General features: G+C 38.7%; 2 protein-coding genes across 3 annotated transcripts in view; one reads left to right on the top strand and one right to left on the bottom strand.

The window, feature by feature from the left end:
- TOPAZ1 (testis and ovary specific TOPAZ 1) overlaps window positions 1-16,642 on the bottom strand; it is a 77,891-nt gene extending 61,249 nt beyond the window's left edge. The window contains exons 1-5 of one of the 2 annotated variants that reach the window (XM_077866000.1): window positions 16,413-16,632; window positions 15,843-15,901; window positions 13,450-14,957; window positions 3,756-3,820; window positions 2,930-3,057 (exon numbers count right to left, since the gene is read on the bottom strand). In XM_077866000.1, the coding sequence (XP_077722126.1) occupies window positions 2,930-3,057; window positions 3,756-3,820; window positions 13,450-14,957; window positions 15,843-15,901; window positions 16,413-16,617 (1,965 nt within the window). In that variant the 5' untranslated portion in view covers window positions 16,618-16,632. Of the gene's footprint in view, window positions 1-2,929; window positions 3,058-3,755; window positions 3,821-13,449; window positions 15,902-16,412 lie in introns of both variants that reach the window. The other variant, XM_077865999.1, reaches the window with a different exon arrangement.
- A 1,117-nt stretch (window positions 16,643-17,759) lies between these two features.
- The window catches only part of LOC144294201 (uncharacterized), a 147,667-nt gene continuing 141,893 nt past the window's right edge, over window positions 17,760-23,533 (top strand). The window contains exons 1-2 of the mRNA XM_077865998.1: window positions 17,760-17,869; window positions 20,297-20,345. The gene's annotated coding sequence lies outside the window, so the exon portion shown is untranslated. The remainder of the gene's footprint in view (window positions 17,870-20,296; window positions 20,346-23,533) is intronic.

Raw genomic sequence — 23,533 nt, 5'->3', positions numbered from 1 at the left:
CATGAAATCTGAGTAAAGATGTGATGGAAGTAAGAGAACTATACTATTTTTAGAAGAACATTACAGGCAGATAATGGCAAGGGCAAGGCCCTGAAGTGGGAGAAAGCCTTGGTATGTTCCAAGAACAGCAAGGAGGCTCCGATGGTGAGAGTGAAAAGAATATGGACAGTAGTACAAGAGATGAGAAAGAGTACCGCACGTGGTAGTAAAGGCTCTGTCTGGCTTTGAATCTAAATGTCATTACAAACCAATGGACAGTCTGAAGCAGAAGAATAACATTATCTAACTTATGCTGCATTGAGAATAAACTATAAGAGGACAAAATTAGAAGCAAACCTATTAGAAGGTGATTGCAATAATTCAGGCAAGAGATTACATTATCTTGGGCCTGTGTGGTCATTGGGGGTGATGAAAAGTAGAGTTTCTAGACATTATCTGAGATAAAACCTGCAGGCTTCCTTTACAGTCTGGATATGGACTGAGAGAAAAAGTAAGGAGATCTAAGGTTTTGAACCTGAGTAATTATAAAAGGATGGAGTTGTCATTAACAGAAAAAGGGATTATTACAGGAAAAACCGGTCTGTTATAAGGAGGGGATGTATAACAGAGGTTCAGTTTTTAAAAAATTTTTTACAAATTATTTAATTTTTTATTGAGGTAAAACTGACACACAAATATCACCTTAGTTTCAAGTATACAACATAGTGCTTTGACATTTGTATATACTACAAAATGATCACAGTAGGTCTAATTACCATCTGTCATATACAAAGTGAATCACTGTATCCCTTATGCCATATATTTATTCTATAACTGGAAGTTTGTATTTTTTGACTCCTTTTATGGATTTTGCCCCATCACAACCTCCCCCCTCCTTTCTGGCAACCATGAATCTGTTTTCTGTATCTTTGATTCTAGGTTTTGTCTTGATTCCACTTAAAAGTGAGATCATACGGTATGTTTTTCTCTGTCCAATTTATTTTACTCAGTGTAATGCTGGTAAGTAATACTGCGGTGAATACAGAGATGCATGTATCTTTCTGATTAAAATTTGTTTTCTTTGTATACTTGGTAGTTGAAATGCTAAATTGTGTGGTAGTTCTATTTTTAATATTTTAAGGAACTGTTATATTTTTCTTCCATAGTAGTTGTACCAATTTATACTCCTATAAAGAAAGTTCCTTTTTCTCCACATCTTTACTGGCATGTTATTTCTCGTCTTTTGGTTAACAGCCATTCCATCCCTTTGCTTTCACTCTGTATGTGTCCTCAACTGAAATAAGGTAAGCTGGTAAGCTGTATATAGATGTTCCAGAAATTCAGTCTGAACAGTTAAATTTGAGATGTCTAATTGGAAATCTAAGTGGATCCAGTAGGCAACTAGACATAAAGGTAAGTAGTTCAGAGAAGTAGTTCAGGCTGCAGTTACAAATTTGAGAGTCTTAGTACAGAGATGGCATTTAATGCAATGAGGTTGGATGAGACCATCTAAGGAGCAAATCTAGATAGGAAAGAACACATTGTGGTCTAGGTTCTGGGTCACTGCAATAGACAGAGGTCAGGGAGATCAGGAGAGACCAGCAAAATCAACTGGGAAGTTGCAGACAGAAAGGCAGAAAATAAACCAGGCAATATGTTTACCCTGGAAGTCAGGGTTTCAAGGAAAGTGTGATCACTGTGACAAAAAATGATGATAGGTTAAGTAAGATTAAGATTGAGATAATGTCCATTAGCTCCAGCAACAAGGAGGTCACTGGAGAGTTTAAGGATAGTTTTGGTTGCAATGAAGGCAAATATCTTTGGAATGGGTTCAAGAGAACCAGAGGAAAGAAACTAGAGATAGTGGATATAGATAAGCCTTTTGAGAAACAGGATGACAGCTGAAAAGAAAAATAGGACTATGGAAACTTTTGTTGTTTTGTTTGATATATATATGTTTTAGATATTTATCAATATATAAACAGCATGTTTATATATTGATGAGAATGATCCAATAGTAAAAGAAGAATTACTGGAGTAGTATTTTAAGATATGGACTTTAACACACAGGTGGAAGGAATAACCTTGGCTAGATCATCTATTGTAATTGAAGAGAAGGTGGAATTTTGGGAGCAGATGCAGGTTAAGGGGGCTAATGTATTGGTAGGGAATTAGGAAGTTCTTTTCCAGTTACTTCAATTTTCTTGGTGAAGTAGAAAACTAGATTGGTAGCTGTGAGGATAAATAAGGAGGAATAATGAGAAAGAAGAAAATATGAAATAGTTGCATATGAGTCAGTTAAATTATGCAAAAGGTTAAGACAATCACACACATTTTCTGGCAGGAAACAAGAATAAACTCGATAATCTAATTTTTCCCCAGATCATATGCCAGTGGTATGTTCCACCATCAAGTTTGGTTTAGCTCCAATTTCTATGCCTTCCATATCTGTGGTTAACTGATGTGTACATCACAGTCCTGGGGCACTAAGATATTCTTAAGCTTCAAAGATCAAATGATACTCCGTACTTTGTGTTTAATGAGGCAGGAAAATATTAACAATTTAGATTTACATAGGTTTGAGACCCACTGCAGGATACAAAAAAAAAAAAAAAAAAAAAAAAAGGCTAAATACATAATTAAACATCGCACTTTCCCAGACAAAGGATACCTGTTCACAGTGTGCTTGTACAAAGGATCAAACAATATATCCTATGGGCAGAATGATGTGATTCTTTTACTCAATAAAAAGTAGTGACACTTATCACCTGACCATGCTGTTATGATGAATCTCTATTACGACTATTTAGACCAAAAAATAAGAAAATGCAAAAGATTCTCCACAGCACCTTTTCATCCAAGTCTGAACTACTGACAGCACTATTAAGATGAATTTTAGCATCACCACCATTTAGATTAGGAAATAAGAAAATGCAAGATTTCCTAGTACCTTTTCATCCAAGTCTGAACCTTTTACATTTTCACTGAAGTCTCCTAGCTTTTCACTTCCATAGGTCTCATTAGTAACTTTCCCTAAGGAAATGTTTTCTCCTTGGGAATCATGTTTAATTTCATTTGCTGAAAAGAAATAATATTTAACTGTAGAAGCTTTACACAGTGCAACGACTAAATTGTTCAAAGACTGTTCTAAAAATGAGTTAAAATTCAGACTCTTTTAAAGTCCAATGTGACAAACATAAGTAGTTTTCAGCAAACTATATAATTATTCCTCTTTCTCTTTCAAAGTAACTCCATTATACAGTATAAAAAGAATTGGCACTAGGACAAAATTGAGATATACCAAGATAAATGTAAGAATGTTTCTTATGCCCAGCTATGTTCAATATATTTTTAAAACCTGAAAATCAAAATACAATTAACTTTGAAAATATTTCCTGTGAAGTAAAGATCCAGGTATTTAAACTTACGATTAACTGTTAATTATAAAAACTCTTAAAAAGATTCAGATTTAAAATGTGACAAAGCTTTAACATGTATTTCCATTTCAAAATACAGTCACAAAAGTTTCTAAGGTCAATGATCTCTTTTGTAGATAAAACCTAACAAAGTTATTTACTAACTAATCAAATGGAAAATTTCTCAAAATCTTATCTGCCAACCAAGCAACTAAAACTGAGGAAAACTGACAAACTGTAAAACATATAGTTAACAGACTCTAAAATGAAGAGCTTCCTATTTAATTCATTTGATTAGGCCTGAATAGAGATACAAAAAGATACTTCAATATTGCATATTTCAAAAAAGTCAAATTTTACCTGCTGATAAAGAAGCACAGATCTCTGACTTCATCAATCCAGGATCCAGTATAGGAAGTTTTCTACTATAAAGCAAACAGAGCTTGAACATTATAACAGATTCTACACAGATCTACTTCTCTAAACATTATATATTACCAGCTTTAATAGCTGGTGAACATCAGCTTAAGTCCTCCAAGGATAGAGGTCTTCTGCACGGAGCTCAGAATCCAGCACACCTAAATAGATTACTCATTTGGTTCTTTAATCACACACATATACCACAATTGTTAGGGAGTGCTGCCATATCAAACTGTTACTCAGAGAGAACCTGATGACATATACCAAGCATTCAAAACAATTTTAAACTATTACACCAATACGAGCTGATGTTTAACTTCTATTCTAAAGTATGTGTATATATATTTTTTACTGCCAGTGTAAAAGGAAGATAGTTTGAGAACAGTTTGAATCATCTTTTTTTTTTTTTTTTTTTTGTAATCTCTTAATCTCTGAAGACAACATGTGGTCTAAAGGTCAAGGGTATGAAGATCAGAGCTTGACCAACCTGGTTTCAGATATTGTTCTGCCACTTAACTGTGTCAACTATGGCAATATTATGTAATTCCTTTGAGTCTAACCTAACCGTATCTGTAAAATGGGAATTATCACCTATCTATGAGGTTATTATGAGGATTAAATAAGATAAAATGTTTTTAAAACCAACAGCATAGGCTCAACAAATGAAAACTACATCCATAGGAGCCAATTCAAAAACAAATGGCCAAACATTATTCCATTTAAAAAAAAAAAAGAAATACATAAATGTACACAGAATAAAATATAATAAACACCATAATCCTACCATTTTTTTTTCATTTAATAAGTTAGCTTTATTAAACCTATCCTACAGCTCTACAAATGCCAATTGGTTCAGGATTACTTCCTTCTCATGAAAGAGAAAAACCAAATAAAACATTTTATAAACATCATTCTTTACAGTCTTTGGAAAATATGAAGTATTTGCTCCCTGACATAAGATCTAGAAACAATCAGAAATATACAGTTTAAAGAATGAGAAGATAATAATACAAACAGAAGACTCCTAATGTACAAATCTCCTCCCCTAATTCTTTTCCTCTTTTATTTAGACTTGTCTCCATTTTAGTATTTCAAAGGTCTCTGCAACTCAACATGTTTACATCATGACCAGAACACATCCCCAATCCTTCTCCTTCATATCAGAGAGTTGTAATGCCTTTCTTTGAAATAAGAGGAACCAGGTATCATCCTTAACTCCTACCTCTGATTAACCAATCAGATTAATCAATTTTTCAAGTCCTAAATCTCTCTCAAATACACTCCCATCTCTGTCTGAAATCATCATGTCCTTTGGCAAATCTCCATATGCTCTTAGGATAAAGTTCAAATTCACGATGACTTCCAGTTTATCTAGGATGGTCAGTTTATGCCTGTTGTCCTGGCATATATTATTAAAAATTCCTCTTTTCATTCTCAAAAGTTGCGGCTCAGAAGATAAATTCTATGGTCATCCTATTTGAAAAGCCCTTAATGACTGAGCTTTCCACACGTTTTGTAGCTTTATTTCTTGCCATAGGAACTCTAAGCCACCAGACACTATTTCTGTTTCTCAGTTGTGACATGTCTTTCCCTGTGGGTTTTTATATTGGCTATTTCTTCCATCTGTGACAAAATTCTAGGGACGCCTGGATGGCTCAGCAGTTGTGCATCTGTCTTCGGCTCAGGGCGTGATCCCGGGTTTCCCAGACTGAGTCCCGCATTGGGCTCCCTGTGAGGAGCCTGCTTCTCCCTCTGCCCATGTCTCTGCCTCTCTCTCTGTGTCTTTCATGAATATATAAATAAAATCTTTTTTAAAAAATAATACATTTATTTTTTATTGGTGTTCAATTTGCCAACATACAGAATAACACCCAGTGCTCATCCCGTCAAGTGCCCCCATCAGTGCCCGTCACCCATTCACCCCCACCCCCCACTCTCCTCCCCTTCCACCACCCCTAGTTCGTTTCCCAGAGTTAGGAGTCTTTATGTTCTGTCTCCCTTTTTGATATTTCCTACCCATTTCTTCTCCCTTCCCTTCTATTCGCTTTCACTATTATTTATATTCCCCAAATAAATGAGAACATATAATGTTTGTCCTTCTCCGATTGACTTATTTCACTCGGTATAATACCCTCCAGTTCCATCCACGTCATGAATATATAAATAAAATCTTTTAAAAAATTCTATTTACTTTTCTTCACCAATTGGCTAATTCCTTTAATATTCATCTTAAAGTCATTTTGACCAGGAAGTCTTAAATATCTTGTACTTCTCAATATGCAACATGCAATCATATCTGACTGTACTTGCTTAACTATCTGCCTCTCTTGGTAAATCAAAAGCTCAGTGAGGACAAAGCCTCTGTATGTCTAGTTGCTCTCCATATACTCAGCACCTGACATTTTCCTGGCCAGACACTAGGGAGACCCAAATGAAGATGCCTCTCTTCTATCTAGGAACTCCTAGTATAAAGAAGCCTTACATACAAGTAGAAAGGATATACTGAGATATATGCCAAGGGAACTACTGGAACAAATTACTAGAATAACAGCTCAGAGGAGGTTTGAAAGATAACTGAATAAAAAGGGACTTCCAGATAAAGAAACCCATGCAGGGGTACCTCGGTGGCTCAGTCAGTTAAGCATCCACCTTTGGCTCAGGTCATGATCCTGAGGGCCTGGGATTGAGCTCTCCATTGGGCTCCCTGCTCAGTGGGGAATCTGCTTCTCCCTCTCTCTCTGCCCTAGCCCTGTTTGTCCTCTTTCTCTCCCTCGGATAAATAAAACCTTAAAAAAAAAAAAAAAAAAAAGAAAGAAACATATGCAAAAGAATTCAAGTACATGACATATTGTGAAAACAGTGAACTGCTTGTTGTGCTTATCTTTCATTAGCTTTTTTGCTCCCCTTTCCTCCTTCCTAAAACCATAGTTGTCAAAGAGAAAGTAGATGTAATCCCCTAAAGAGCCTTAAAAAGACATGCCAAGCAATTTAGACTATCTTCAGGTGGCTGAAAGCCACTGAAGCAATGTAGTTGTCACTGGCAGATCAATTTCTATTTCGGAATATCACTATGAAGGAGGATAAACTAAGAATTCAGGAAGATTAATCAGAAGCTCATTACAATACTCTAAGAGAAAGATGAATAAGACAGTAGCAGTGAGAATTGAGAGGAAGGAAAAATTGTGAGATATTAAAGTAATAGCATGAATATAATTAAGTGACTCAAACAGAGAAGAACAGGGGTGCTTTGCAGTTTCTAATTAACCTGAAAGTTACATCCTCAAATAGGTATAGCTCCATACACATAGGTTATTCTTGCAAGTAAAACAAAACCATAAATAGGTATAGCAAGTATATTGCTTTAATTTGAAAGTACTACAATTATTCTGCAAATATTAGTGGCCAAAAGCAGAGAAACACATCCGGATAATTCACTGGCCAGAGGTTGCCTAACCTGATGCCATGGTGTGAAGTAGTAGGTCTCCTGATACTACAAACGATCACTCCATCACATACAATACCATATATTCTGGCAAAGACAATAACAATGGTTTATGTGGTCCAAAAGAGAAAAAAGTAAAAATCAGAATGGCACTTCTTCATACTGCCCCACCTGTCATTTTATTACTTTTTAAAAGGATTTTATCATTTATTTAAGAGAGAGAGAAAACATAAGTGAAGAGGAGGGCAGGGGGAGAAGAAGCAGACTCCCCACTGAGTAGCAAGCCCCATGTGGGGCTCAATCCTAGGACCCTGAGATAATGACCCGGGCTGAAGCCACCCAGGAACCCCTCTAGCATCAACACCTGCCACTTTAAAGGGGAAGAGATAGGAGAGAAAAGAGATCAAAAGTAAATTACTATTCTTTGGCAATCTATAATCGAATTAAAGCCAAAGAAATAACCAAAATGCCACTCTCCCAGCAGTCTGTTTTGGGCTGGGGAGACAAACTTTAGAGCATATTACCCTGGGTTCAGATCTTAGCCCTTACTAAGTTAATAGCTTTGTGTCCTTTGGAATGTTAAACACTTTGATTTAATTTTAAAGATGGCTAGTTTTAGAGGAACTGAACATTTTTCCAAAGGAGACACACAGATGGCCAATGGACACATGAAAAGATGCTCAATATCACTGATTATCAGAAAAATGCAAATCAAAATCACAATGAAAGATCACTTTACAACTATCAGAATGGTTAAAATAAAAAACACAAGAAATAACAAGTGTTGGTAAGGATGTGGAGAAAAAGGAACGCTTGTGTGCTGTTGGTAGGAACACAAATTGGTGCAGCCACTGTGGAAAACAGTATGGAAGTTCCTCAAAAAATTAAAAATAGAACTACCATATGATCCAGTAATGCTAGTGCTGAAAGAAAATGAAAACACTAATATATGCACCTCTATGTTTACTGCAGCATTATTTACATTAGCCAAAATACGGAAGCAAACTAAGTATTCGTTGATAGATTAATGGATAAAGAAGACGTGGTACACACACACACACAAATATTACACAGCATTAAAAAAGGATGAACATGCTATTTGCAACAACATGGATGGATTTACAGGGTATCATGTTAAGTGAAATCAGACTGAGAAAGACAAATACTATATGATTTCACTCGTATGTGGAATCTAAAAAACAAACAAATAAACAAAAAGCAGAATCAGGGGCAGCCCGGGTGGCTCAGCGGTTTGGCGCTGCCTTCGGCCCGGGGTGTGGTCCTGGGGACCCGGGATTGAGTCCCACGTCAGGCTCCCTGCATGGAATGGAGCCTGCTTCTCCCTCTGCCTGTGTCTGTGCCTCTCTCTCATGAATAAATAAATTAAATCTTAAAAAAAAAAAAAAAAGCAGAATCAAATCTATAGAGAATAAATTGATGGTTGCCAGAAGGAAGGGGGGGTAGGGGAATGGGACAAGTAGGTGAAAGAGAGTAGAAGATACAGGCTTCTGGCTATGGAATGAATAAATCATGGGATTAAAAGGCACAGCATAGGAAATAGTGATACTGTAATAGTGTTGTATGGTGACAGATGGTTGCTATATTTGTGGTAAGCACAGCTTAAGGTATGGAGATGTTAAGTCACTATGCTGTATACCTGAAATTTATATAACATACGTATAACATTATATGTCAACTATAAAAAATTAAAATAGTAAAATACTTCTGAGGTTGAAACTAAGTGAAATAAATGGCGTATCTAGCACAGGGTAGACACTAAATATCAGTTTTGACAATTGAGTGTAAAATTTTACACTGTAGAGTATCTCAGACATGCAGTGGAAAAGGAGAATGGAGCAAGTTAAGCATCCTGAAAGATAGCCTACTCTAGAGTCCAAACATACAAGGGTGAGAAAGAATGACCTGTGAGTCACTTGAATGACCTTGGTCCCAGGTATTTTTGTGTTTGTGTTAGAAGTTTGTGTTTATTATTACCAGCTCCAGAATGTACAAGGCTCTTTATGTGGTATAACTGATTCTCACTGATCACCAGAATCAATTCTACTGGTGTATCTGGCATCACCTTACTATTCATCAACATCTATTTGCTTTACAAAGAATGGATTTACTGACTCCACTTATATATATTTAAATCTAGATGCCTGAGGAATAGCTTTTTATAGTAGAAATTAAAATTAAAAGTTTAATTCCCTCAGAGTATGAGGGACTGCGCTTGTAGAGGTAAATAACACATGGACATTTCCTAGCCTCAGGAAGTCCAACAATTTAACAGGTAAGAGAGATGTAAATTATACTATCATAAAATCAGTGCCGTAAGTGAGGTAGCAAAAGGTGCTATGAGAACAGAAAGGGCTCCTAACTCTGAAAGTCGGGAAAATGCTTCATAATTTGTCCTACACAACCATATTCATATCTACCATTATCTTCTGCCCACCTTTTCTTATTTTTCTTCCCCCACCAAACCTTCTTCCTTCTTCCCTTTTGTTAAATATAAATCAATCCAAATTTCAACGATCAGTAGAAATTTTGACTTTTCTAAGATGCCTTTTCATCCCTCTTTTCTAAACTACTAGTATTCTTAGTACTTCAGTTTGTATATTTTTGTTTCAGATACATTGATTTTTCCTCTGTGGCTACATAATAATTCCCTTGAATATTTGGCAGATTCTTAAAATCTCAATGATCCATTGTAGATCACTCAACAGAAATTTTAGGATATAATAAAATTGTGATGGAAGTTAATCCTATTTTCTAAGTCCACTTGCTATTACAGACATTCTCAAATCTCCAACCATGTTTATAGGCTAATTCAAAAGTTTTATCAATTTCACAAAATATACATTGCCAAGCTTATCAGTTCAAGTGTTAGTTAGCTCTAATATGTTTCTAATTATTTGGATTTTAATACGGGCTTCACCCACTGTAGAGAACAATGAACAGACATTCTAACATAACTTAAACATCTTACAAAATCTCCCTAACCAGGTATGAGAACACTTCCCCCAACAACTGAATCAACTTAGCTTTGTCCACCTGTTTTAACAATAAGGCAGTCCAGAGCTTCTGAGCCTAAGCCTCCCATCTTTAATTTCTGTTCGTGTTAAATGCAAACTCAAGTCTAACAGGCTTCAACCTCTTACTGTCTTAGAGTGAGGAAAAAAAATAGTATATGAACTAGCAACTGGTTGACAAAAGGGATAAATCTGAAATTATATTTTAACCTTCATTTAATTCTGGAACCATTAACAACTCTTTGCACAACTATCAGCAGACCCTCTGGTTACCACACCTCCATTCTTCCCCGTTAAGTTTGTGGTAGCATTGTGCATGATTATAAAACTGGTATTTCTATTGCAGAAAAAATTTAACTACTGAGGAAATATTCAATTTCCAAAATTTCAGAAGCAGTATGAAAGAAAAAATCCAATAAAAGTATAACTGGTGCACTTGAAATAAAGAGGAATGAAGTTCAAAGACAATCAGAAAAATTATCTTAAGTAAATGTGATACTGCAAATCAAAATGGTTCATCCCGACTGGGAAAAACTGACATGTAATTACCAATCCCAAGATAGAAAATAGGAGAAACAACTGACAGCACAGAAGAGAAGGAGAAAGAAGATGACAACAGTGGTGGCAGAAGTGGTGGCAGCAGTTTAGAGAGAGGTGATGGAGAATTAGTTTGGCTTCAGACTTTTCCACAACATTCAAAGCCAGAGAGCAGGTAGGAATTATATAATTGTAAAGAGGAAATATATAAACTGAAAATTTGATACCAAATTTTTTCTTAGGTCATTCTTAGGTTTCCAAGATCTAAAAGAACAGAGCAATTATGAACTCTTTTTGGAAAAAAAAAAAATGCTCTGAAATCTAGCCAACTAGTCAATATTAGAGGAAAGTAAAAGGACTGGTAGTAGGGAATGAATCAATTTAAACACATAATTAAGAATAAGTCTTTGGGAATTCAGATTATTGAAGAGAATGTCAATGACACAAGGCTTAACTTTTTTTTTTTTTTTTTTAAACAAAAAAGTTGGAGGCAAGACTGGGAGAAAAAGCAAAGTGTACTTTGTTACATTCATCTTTCACCTCAGAAAAGCAAATGCTGTTGTCTGAAGTTAGAATACAATTTTTAAAAGTCATGATAAAATTCAAACTTTTAAATAATCTTATTAACTTAACAAACATTTAAAAACTAATTCCTTTTCTTAAAAAAAGATTTTATTTATTTATTTGACAGAGAGAGAGAGCACAAGCAGGGGAGCAGGAGAGGGAGAAGCAGACTTCCCATTGAACAGTGAGCCCAACTTGGGGCTCAATCCCAGGACTTTGGGGTCATGACCTGAGCCAAAGGCAGACATTTAAACAACTGAGCCACCCAGGCACCCCTAGAAACTAATTTCTTGTGATACAGAGTGTATTGTTTTAGCAATCCCCTTTAGTTTTGCTTTAGTTCCCCCTACCACGTTAAGAGTTAATAAAAGTAAATGTTTTTACTAAAAAAAATGGCATGATACAATCTTTCTGAAACAGTATTTAACTACATGCCCAGATGAATACAAATTGTTAGCAATTAATTTGTTATTTGGGGTGGTAGGATTCCTACTTTTACACTTTTAATGCAATGAACATGTATCACTTTTTCAAAATCAGCCATTATACTAAAAAAAAAAAAAGAAAAAAGAAAAAAGGACAGAAAACAAACTTCCTGCCCACAGTTCTCGCTACCTTTGATGGTAGCTCATTGTCAGCATCTTCTTAGCTAACAGATGTTGCTCTTGAATACATGATTTGCTCTAATTTGTATTCCTCAAAGGAGGCATGGTATAACAAGAGTTAAAATCACCTTCAAAAACTACCTTCTACTGAACCCTTACTCCTCACCCAGTGCCATGCTAAAACCAAAATTCATTCTTTGATTTAACTTGCATGAAGAGGAAGCAAGTATCTTCCCTTTTTTATAGATAAGGCAAAGTGATTTGCCTTTAAAGGTCTCATAGCTGATAGGTGGCAAGAAAATTAAAAAAAAACCATAAAAACCATAAAGGTCAAGTAAGAACCACTATTTTTTCCCCCAAAGGACTAATTCACAAGACAGGCCTAGGATCAAATCCAGATTATGTTATTAGCAGTGTGACCCTGTACAAGTTGACAACCTGTCATCTTATTTTTTCTGTCTTCAGAGTGGGCAGGTTATCAATTCTACCTCATTTTTACATCACTAAAAGTAAATAATAAAACTCTTTATTTCTATTTGGTGATAAGTTACAAGTTCCTGAAACACTAAGAACATCAAGAAGACTACGATATCACAAAAGTAACTGAGTTTTATAAATACCAGAGAGATTTAAGTCATGTAGCACTGAATCTTAGCAGAAAATGTTTTCATGTTTCTTTGAGTCTGTTTACAAAACATTCTATTATTCAAATATTATATAAATTAGATCTTAAAGAATCATAAAAATTTAGTAAAATATGACATAATATACAATTTGGACCAACCAGAAAAGATCAAATTCCTGAGCATGAAGGTTATTATGGTTCCATTTAAAATTGCCTCAGGCTAAATCATCATATAAAACCATCACCTTAAAAAGGAGAACCATTAGAAAATGCTATTTTCCTTTGAAAACTGGTTTAACAAAAAAAAAAAAAAAAAAGAAAACTGGTTTATCTTCTGATTCTACTCTCAAGTCCTAAACAGGTCCAACTTTTCTCAGGCTTCTATGTTCCTTAAAAAATGAATTTTTTTTTTTTTATCTAAGAAGGAAGCCACAGAAAATGAGTTAAAATACATAGTTCTTAATAAGTAACATGGCTGAAATAAAAGTATACCCACATATTTGTAATAATTAAACAGGAAAATAAATTTACTTTGAAAGCAATATTAGTAATTTAAAAAGCTACTTAAACCATAAAGTTCTGAACAGCTAATCTGCCCCATTATAATTTCCAAGATATACAGAATTGTTTTTGACTCTAAGTTTTAGCATAATGACATTTCCAGGTCTCAGGAGTAATGTGCTGTACTGCATTTAGTAAATAACTGGGTTTAAAAAAAATAATGGAGCTTCAATGATCACTGAATAAATTAGCGATATGTAAGAGCAGAAAGTGCTTTTGAAACCCCCAACAATAATCTGCACCAAAAGGCATACTTGAACATGCATACCTCAAGTCATCGCTTGGTTCTTTTTTTTCTGGAAGTTCCATGTGCTTAGAGTCTGTTGATTGGTGCTCTTCAGCAACACTGGGTTCCTGGTTTATCATAGGGAACTCTGAAGTAAATGAGAGCTCCCCTTCATTGGAGACCCCAAAGAGATCTGGGTCATCTTGAATGACATCAATTAAGAGGACATCATCTTCATATGCTTTAAGAATATCTGGAAACCCCATTTTAATTTCTGAAAAGTTCTTAGTCATATCTCTACCACTTATTTCAGAGGAAACTGATTTGAAAGATTCTTGTTCATTAGAGCAGAAAGCAGGACCTTTCTCTATATACCCACGATCACAAGAAAAAGTATTTCTTTCAACTCTCAGAGAAATAGCTTCCTTATTTGAAATAATATTGCCTGGTTCAGAGATGTAGTTGGATGGTTTATTATCATCACCTTGCTTTAAAAAGCTTGAAGAAATACTACAGGAATTCTTGCAGCCACAGGAGTCAGAATTAGCTTGCACTGGAGTTACACTATTTTGTATTCTCAAAGATTGAGGTCCTGAAGTTACTGTAGAGACATTTTCTTTATTCCTATTTTGTCTTACCTCTGCTCCAGAGAAGTTGTCAAGAAGTTCTAGGGGACTACATGCTTCTCTCTCTGATGATCTGGCATTTATTTTTTTTTTTCCTGTTTTATTCTTAAGTAACGGAATTTTAAAATTAGTCAGCCGTCCTGTGTTCAGTATTTTAACCAAGTCTGGAACCACAAGGGTTTGTTTAGCAATGCATGCTTTTCGATGAATAGTTTTGCCTATAGAGTTATTTGCTTCCTGGCCATCCTGGGAAGCCACTGTCAAATTAAATTTTGTTAAATTCCCTCTATCTTTTTTTTTACTTCCTGTTAAGTTTTGAGACACATTAATTAGCTGAGTATCTTCCGTAGTATTAGCAACTACCTCTGACCCACTTCTTGGTTCCTCTGACTTTATCTTTTTATCATCGATTATGGGTTCCTTTATAATCATTAAAGTAGGTTCTACTGTAGAGACTAAAGACAAACAATTAGAATCCAATTTTTCTTTACTTGAAGATTCACTGTTTGTTTCTGTTATGGTACTTTGTAATGATAATTTAGAATCAGTTAAGTGAGCTTGATTTGTTTGGTGTTTAGAAAAATCATCTTGCCTAAAACTTTCCTGAGACTCAGGAAGAAAGTTATTTGAATCTGACAAGGAAGACTTTTTCCAACACTGGGGAGATATTCTAGCACATGAAAAACAAGGCCAAGTTCTTTTACCAGTCATCGGTATTGTTCTGTGACAGCCTAACTTCGATTCTTCAGCTTCATTTCTCAAGTCTTCCCGTGAAGATCCCTTTTCAGTAAGATGGCAATAACTAGGTAATTTCACTATTGAGCTTTGCATCAACTTAAAGTACTCCTCTGGTTCCATGCGTTTAAATCCTAAGGGCTCTGAAGCAGTCTTTGTTTCTTCTTCCAAAAGTGGCTCAATGGTTTTCTGAAACATAGCATTTACATCATGTTCAGGACTTGTTTTTTTTTCTGCTGTTTCTGGAAGACTTACTAAATGATCCATTGGGGAGAATGTATTATGGTTTATTTTTCTCAAAACCTTTAAAGGACTTTTTTTAGCTTCTAAAGTCTCTGTTTCTTTACCCTCAGCACCTGTTTGGTTTTCTTGTAACACCAACTCAGACTTGTTATACACATTAGAGAAGTTCATCTCAATAATCATTTCATCTCCTTTTCCAGACACCTTCATCATTTTCCTGGGTTTTCTATCAACATTGCTCTCCTCTATTAAGTATTTATTTTTTTCATTTTGAAGGCAGGAAAGTAAGCCATTACTTTTACTTTGGTATAAATCAGTTTCTTCAAGCAAAAATTTATTTATTCCCATTAAGTTTTCTTCAGTTTGTAAAAGCTGAGGAGCACTACTTGTGTCACTCTTATCTGCAAGACTCCTAAGGTTTTCTTTCTTTAACTTCGAGGAATTTTCTGATACTTGCATATATCCACCATCAGGTTTATATGAAAGGTTATTTTCATCACTACAACCCTTGGAATGGGGGAAACAACTGCAATCACGTAATTTTAAAGTGGAATTATTTTCCACTCCAGGTGACAAGCTGTTACAAGAATATTTTGAAGTATTCTTGCACAGTTCATCTTGGAATTCAACCTTAATATTTTGTGTAGCCTTACTTTCAGTTATTTTGAGAGGTGGGCTTTCTAAGCTTTTAAGATTTTTAATTCGAATTCTTCTTCTAATACTTTCTACCAAACCTTCCTGACCCAAAGACTGCAAGAAAGCCATACTTTGAAATTCACTGCACTCCACTGTTTGGAAAGATTCCGAACTGGTTAATGATTCCTTTCTTACCAGGTCAATCCCTGGCTGTGGATCATCACTTGAGGCTTCAGTAACTTTTTTTTCCTTGGCTGATAAAAACATAAAAACCAGAAAAGACTTTATATTGAGAAGAAAAAAGCAGTCCCACTTAAAATAAAAAACTGAAACCATCCACTTTTATTTCCCTTAATAGCTATATGAGAATACACAACTGTTTTTATATAAAGGACCTAATTCCTGTTAAGGAGCTACACAGAAACCCGCAGCAGCCTCACCCCAACACTAGCCCAACGAGTACTAGCAGGAACCCTCTCAGTAATTCTAGCCACGGGCTCCTCCGAGGGCGAACACCTTCCCAGAGAGCTCCTGGGCACCCTCCCGGTCCACCACGTGCAGCGGAAAGGCCCTCGCAATTCAGGTCAGGCACGAGCGCGGAGCGAAGGGGAGCAGGCCGCGGCGCTTGCTCGGGCCCCCCAACCGCAAGAGGAGCTCCGCCGCCCTGGCGGCCGCTAAGCCCCGCGGCTCTGCCGGGTCCGAAGGACGCCGAGCCCCCAGCCCTCCTCTCGCCGCCTCACGGCAGCCTTCCGGCCCCGCGCTCACCCGACTTGTCACTTTCCACCTCTTCTCTCCCGGGCGCCCGGGCCACCATCCTCCTCTTTTGCCTGCTATCCTCGCATCCCCCAGCCTCAGGGCCGCAGCCTCCCGCTTCGCTCGGCCCCGGCCGCCGGCCTCGCTTCCTCGGACCTCGCGCTTCGCCTTCACGCCTGGGGGCCGCCGCGGGGCCCGAGGGCAGTGGCCGCCGCATCCGCCCCGGGCAGCCTGCCCTGCCCGCCGCACCCGCTCACAGGAGCCCACCCGCCGCGCGAAGGCTCCTGGTGCCCGGTGCCAAGCGCCAGCCGGCCTCGGCCCCACAGCACGCGGCCTGTCGCCCGCAGCCGCCGGCTGGCCCAGGCCGGAAGCGGAAGTGGGTCTGCGTGCCGCCGCCGCCGCCGCCGCCGCCGCGCCGCCGCGCCGCCGCCGCCGGCTGGACCGGCTGGGCGGGGCCCAATGGGCGAGGGGCTGGGCCGCTGCGCTGCTGGTCTGTGGACGGCCCGTTGGGGCTGCGGCCCGGGCGCCGTCTTAGGCGACAGCTCGGTGGAACCGCGCAGGGCCTGCTGTGGCCTGCGGTCCCACCAGCCTGCTGCTCGCCGGGACAACCACGTCCAGTGGTTTCTAACCGTCCCGTCTCTGCGGTTCCTGCCTCTCAGCCTTCTCCGCATATTTACCCGCGTACCGTAGAGACGCCGCAAGTCTCGAGGTGCAAACCGGAGCCCACCTTTCCTGCCAGGCTCGCCCTCCCTGTGTAGGGGGCGTGCCACCAGCCCCCCGGCTGTCTGAGCCAGGAATCCAGAAACCACCCCACGCAGCTTTGCACTTCATCCACCTCAGCCACAGTCAGTCCAGCGGCTCGGTTCTGCTTTCTGGGCTTGGCCACTCTCGCCGCTTTGCTAGGATTTTGGCTCAGCCTCTCAGAATCTGACCTATCTAGAGCATCCGCCTTCTAGACTGCATTCGTGCCTCTGTGCTTGTGTAACCGAACCCGCAGGGGTTCGCTCCTTGGTGAGTCAGGGTTGAGCCGAAGGAAACGAAGGAAAACTTCGTTTTCAGCAACACGGAGACCACTGGGAATGGCTTCCAGAGCTGTGACTCCTGGCAGCGGTGGCTGGGTGACTTAGGGGGAGGATGAATACTTAGGGAAGCCCTGTCAGCGTAGGTGGGCCTGGGCATGGGAGCGTGCTCAGGCACGAGCACGAGCGTGCAGCCAAGGGGAGCAGGCCGCGGCGCTGGCTCACGTCCTCCAACCGCAAGAGGTTACGTAAATGAGGCTCCAGCTCCTCGCTGGGCGGAGGTCTTAGTATCACAATGAGGTAAAAGTTGTCCCGATCATTCTGCAGGTCACTGCGTGATCCGTCTGCGCAAGCAGGAGTCCGGGCTTAGGCTCAGACTGGTGTGGCTGGAGGTCATCATCTGGGCAGCTCTTATCCCTCTGGGGGAGCTTTCGCTTTCATTTGCCTGAGGTAAGAGATAAGCTGGAAAGAAGAGCTTAAGGAAAAATGCGAAACAGAGGTCAGTGAGTACAAGCATGTGGGCGGTAAAGGTCAGGTCTTGGGGTATAGCCCGTGACAGTTGCACTATTCCGGGGAAGCTTCCACCTGCTGCTGGGCTTTGCCCCACTGGCCTCGCATGAAAAGCGATCTGGCGAGATCATAAAGCTTGGCCCTTCACGAACCTCCGTTACTCAGAAACTAAAGCTAGCAGAAAGAAGTCCAAACTCTTCAGTGTGGTATTTGTGGCTTTTTTTGATGTGGCCACTGAATATTTAACAAATTTTGTCTCTTACACTCACTGTAGGGGAAAAGTTGTGCTTCAGTGGAAAACTGAAGGAGTCACCCTTCTGCATTATCTGCTGATTCTTTGGGAGCTATCTTACAACTCTAAGTTTTAAATAAGTGGTAGCAATACAAAAGAATTGTTTGTAGACATGCAAATTCTGTCTTATAGATGTTCAGTTGACTTCCACTCTCACTAATGGAAGAAGCCAGTTTTGCCTCAATTTGCACATTCTTTTCAATATTCCTGATCTATAAATGTGTCTATTCTTTGGACTTACCATTTCAACTGGTATTTATAAAATCTGTCTCATGAGAGAAAGTCGTTAACACATGTTCATCTTTACATCTCTGTGAAAGTTATGACTTCTATCTTTTTTGGGGAGGAACTATATTTTAACACCACACATATCCTGCACTTTGTATGCAGTGTCATCATGCCTGTGCATCTCTACATGCTAGTCGTGGAGATTTTTTTTTTTAATGCTTTTCTACCTGGTGAACTGCATATTCCCCTTCAAGATTCAGTGTGAGAATCACCTCTCAAGGAAGCTTCCCTGCTACGTTTCTTCTTACATATGTATGCATTTGTCTGCATGTGTGTGTTGGGAGCAAGGAGTGTCAGATATTCCTGCCTATCTGCTAACACATTGCCTTAAGCTCTTGTGTATCTCTTCCTGGACAGATACAAAAATGCAAAGACTAACAGAAGGTATGTTTTAAAAGAAATGTGATTTTTTTAAACCCAATGTGTGTGGATATTAAAGGATGGTAGGTGTGATGCACAGATTACTATGGCAGTTTGGATGAGCAATTTAAGAGGACTGTTCTTAGGAGGTTCTATAAAATACAACTTAGGTAGGGGAGGTTTTTTAGAGGATCTAGAAACTTCCCCCTGGCTCTTTCTGCTTATGAAAATCCCCAGCAAAGGGATACCAGTTTAAGAATTACAGAATAGAAAAATCTATTTTAGGGATTTCAGGCTACATTTTCATTCACTTCTGTCTCAGTTTCTCATCTGCAAAATGAAATAATAGGGTCTTGTGAAGGAATCCAAATATGTCACCCCCAAATAGGACTCTTTGACATATACATTATTTTGAGCTGATGACAATTAGGAAGCAGCAAATACATGATAACCCACTCTACCTCTCCACCCTTTCTGCCTAAAGGCAGGATATTAATTCTGCTTTACTGGAGATGACTCTAGACTTTTATCAGCATAGAGATGTCACTAGAGGAATCTATAAATCTTACTCTATTAGTTTCTTCTCATATTTTGATCTTCCTACAGTTTGCCACCTTAGGAAGCCTAAATTTGCTTTCCTTTGTCCTGCCACTTCTAAACAAATTTATTGTTCATTGATGATAGCACCGCATAGGCCAGAGCTCTAAGCCATCACTTTGAGTTACTTTTTGTTGAGGTTTCTCCTGCATGATGTACACTGTATTCATTAAACTGATTTCTCTTGTTAATCTTTTTGTTAAAGCCCCTTTAACAAAGGGCACTTTAACAAATGGAGAACCTAAGATGGGTAGAATTTTGTGTGCAAATGTTTGTAAAGCACTTAGAACCTAGCAGATTGTAAATATTAAGTAGATTTTTTTTTAAATTTTTATTTATTTACTTATGATAGTCACAGAGAGAGAGAGAGAGAGAGAGAGAGAGAGAGAGGCAGAGACACAGGCAGAGGGAGAAGCAGGCTCCATGCACCGGGAACCCGACGTGGGATTCGATCCCGGGTCTCCAGGATCGCGCCCTGGGCCAAAGGCAGGCGCCAAACCGCTGCGCCACCCAGGGATCCCTAAGTAGATTTGTTAAATAAAAACCTCAATATATCAAAAGAGAGACTCTATATAAATTCTCACATTTACTACCTACAAAATAAACATTGCTACTAAGATCTTAATAAAATAAAATAAAAATTCAGGAGCCCAGCTTATTTGGTCTGAATAAAAACAGATGATCCTAAATATAGCTATAGACCCAGGAATTTAAACACTTTTGTGTCCCATAACTATTGAGCAATGCATAAAAGAAAGATTAGTAGCATAGGTAGCTGCAAAATCAAGCACTGAATGTTCTGAATAAGAAAATTCTAATCTTTGTTACAGATTTCAAATTCGTCATACCAAACTACTTTCACAGAAAACCTGAGATTAGGTATGTTTATACAAGTTTTCATGGATCTTCTGCTCTCTTCTGTGACACGATTATCATAAGTCTTCTATTGAGCTTGATAATTTCTGGAAAGGGCCACCAACACAGTTGTTTACCAACAGGATTCAATCTTCCTAGCGCAGATCTTACACACTTGGTAGTTCAGAAGATTTGGGATTGGGAGCAGAATATTTACCATACCTTTTGGGTTGCATCTCAGTCCACAGAGTTGGCCCTCTGTGAGAGTCTGGGGGTCCCTTCTGGTCCCTTCCCTTTTTCTATTAACCCTTTTCCCTTGCCCCTGGATCCTGAACAACACTACTGATCAGCCCTCAAAGTCAGCTAGAGGGTCACTGTTTCTCCAATATCCTTTGTGTATCCTGGAAAGATGACAGCACAGGCACATTCTCTATATTCCACAACTGTAGCTGTAGATTATTAATGTACAGGACTGGCTACATAATTTGTGGGGCCTGTGCAACTACACAGATCATGTGCCCATGAAGCCAGTCCTATAGATCCATGGTCTACTTCTCCAAACATCTAGAAAACTATCAAACTTATTGAGATATTTATCAGCTTTGACAGTATGACTTATACTCTGTTATCATGCCTGTCCCTGGCCAGTTTGTACTCAAAGCAATTCCATGCCCTTTCTCTGCCTGCTCTGAATCACAGGGCCAGCCCCTGCAGTCTGTGTTTTCCATTCTCCTGGGTCATTTGGCTTTGGGTGAGATCTGACTAATGGAAAACATTGTTGTAGGAGAAGGGATACTTTTCTAGTCCTTAGGCTGCCTATCAGACACTAGCTGCATTTCCTTTGAGACCCAATCTCTTGCTTGTCAGGCTCACTGTGGTGCAGCTTCCACCAGGTACCTAGAGATCTCTTTGCTTCATGGGGTGGCAGTGGCTTTCTGTTGTTACAAATCTCTGAGAATCATGAAACCCTGTTGGTTTTCTCCATTCATTCAGCCCATCTCCTGAATTACATTCTACTGTTTAAAATACTTAATTTCTGGGACGCCAAGGTGGCTTAGTGGTTGTGCATCTGCCTTTGGCTCAGGTTGTGATCCTAGGGTCTGGGATCAAGTCCCACATTGGGCTGCCTGCATGGAGCCTGTTTCTCCCTTTGCCTATGTCTCTGCCTCTCTCTCTGTGTGTATGTGTCTCTCTCATGAATACATGAATAAAATCTTAAAAAAATAAAAAATAAAATACTTAATTTCTTTTTTCTGATAAGAAACCCCCCCACACACACCCCTAGTAACTAAGGGTAAGGGTAGAAGGAGCAAAGAGAATGAAAGGAAAGACTTCTGTTTTGACACAGTATCAGGAAATGTTTTTTTCACCATCTATCTTAAAATGAATGTCTAAATAACATAAAATATGGTTACTGTTCTTCCTCCTAAGTATTTCCAATACTTTCTCTAGGGTTAGCTTTTTATTCTGTTTTAGGTTATAAATCTTCTGTCCAGGAATATCACATAATCAATCTGAGATCCACAAAGAATAACATGTTGGAATATTTTAAATGTTTTTTTTTTTTTTTTTAATCAGTGATCCTTTTTTACCTCTAGGGGGAAAAAAAAAAATCAAAGACCAAATATTTTACTTCAGATTAAAGTCCAGATTTGGGAATCTCAATTAACTCTCTATCCGCTAGAGGGCTTCAGATCCAGAGCAACCAAGGATGAGTCATCACTCTTTCCTCCCATTCCACGCTGTTTGATCATAAGAGCGTTTGATTGTGTCATTGAGTAAAAAGAACTCAATTACTCAGTGTAATAAGTCCAAAATGGAACACAATGGAAATCTGTGAATCAGAAACTGTCTAAACTCTTCATTTTACCATTGAGAGGCATAGGAAGCTAATTTAAAAGTGCTGTAAATGAATCATTTCTAAGTGTTTATTCTGTTTGCTGCTTAGTCTCCTGTACTTCCAAGTGAGGATTCTTCAGGAGACAACCAACTCTGGTCTGAGTGAGATTGAAGCAAGCACAAATTTATTCTGCTGCTTCTGCATATGGCTACATACCTGTTCTATGAATGACTATGGTGCAGGTGCCCATACTCTAACATCTGTTAGGGATCTTATATTTATGCCTCTCAAATTTTCCATTTGAATTAGGGTCATTATTGCAGTCTATTATCTTGTTTGTGGAGGAGGGAATCCTCATTTTACTGTCCAATATGGGATAACCTTAGATAGAAGGGAATTATGACAGTGGCTACTATACTAGAATTAAGCTTACCAATGGGTAGAGTGAAGTGTGACAGAGAAAATTTCCTTCTATTTAGTCAGTTTCCCACTCAAAAGGACATTATATATGTTTTTATATACATTTATGACTTCCTGATTTATATTTCCAGCACCACATTCTACCCATGCTTCTGATCCAAGTGGCTGGGACAAATAGTTTATTTCAGGCTTTGACTCACTTAGCAGAGAGCATTCACCAAGAATTTTCATTTTCTGCCCCTAGGATTTCCCCCAGTGTTCCAGAGCAGACAGCTGGGTTTGTTTTGGGCGTGGGCAACAAGAGGGTTGAAAGATGTTGTTAGCAAACCTGGAGAAACCGACAACCAGCAGGGGTGGAGAGCTAATGAATAAGTGTGCTTGTACCCTGCCCTTCAGACAGACAATTTTGGAGGCATTTTGTATATTCTCTCAGGTACTTTTGAGGATTTAAGTTTTCATTGCACATAGCAGCAACCTTAATAACACACTTTTTAATTGGCCTTTCTTCCTTCCTGGTCCCTTTTCTTATTGCTGGGCCTGTACCTCCTATTTACTATTACTTACACATAGGCTTTGGGCTCTGCTCAAGCTAAGACAATATCTACTTGACATTTTAAATTTATATGCCCCAAAGAGAACTCTTGATCCTTCCATAGTTTTTTCTCCCATAGTTTTCTCAGGTCAGTTAGCTTTAACTCCATAATTCCAGTTACTTAGGTCAAAAACCTTAGATTCATCCTGGAATCCTCTCTCTCACTGGCCTGGTCTTCCACTCCCATTCAGCAAACTCTGCTCTACCTTAAAAATAAATCCATGGGCACCTGGGTAACTCAGTCCATTAAGCATCTGCCTTCAGCTCAGGTCATGATCCCAGGGTCCTGGGATTAAGCCCTTGCTCGGCAGGGAGCCTGTTTCTCCCTCTCAATCTGTCTGCTCCCCCTGCTTGTACTCT

Source organism: Canis aureus, chromosome 22, assembly GCF_053574225.1.
Source record: "Canis aureus isolate CA01 chromosome 22, VMU_Caureus_v.1.0, whole genome shotgun sequence".
Classification (NCBI taxonomy): Eukaryota; Metazoa; Chordata; class Mammalia; order Carnivora; family Canidae; genus Canis; species Canis aureus.
Note: the sequence above shows the minus strand (reverse complement) of the source record. Positions and strands in the feature narration are given on the sequence as shown.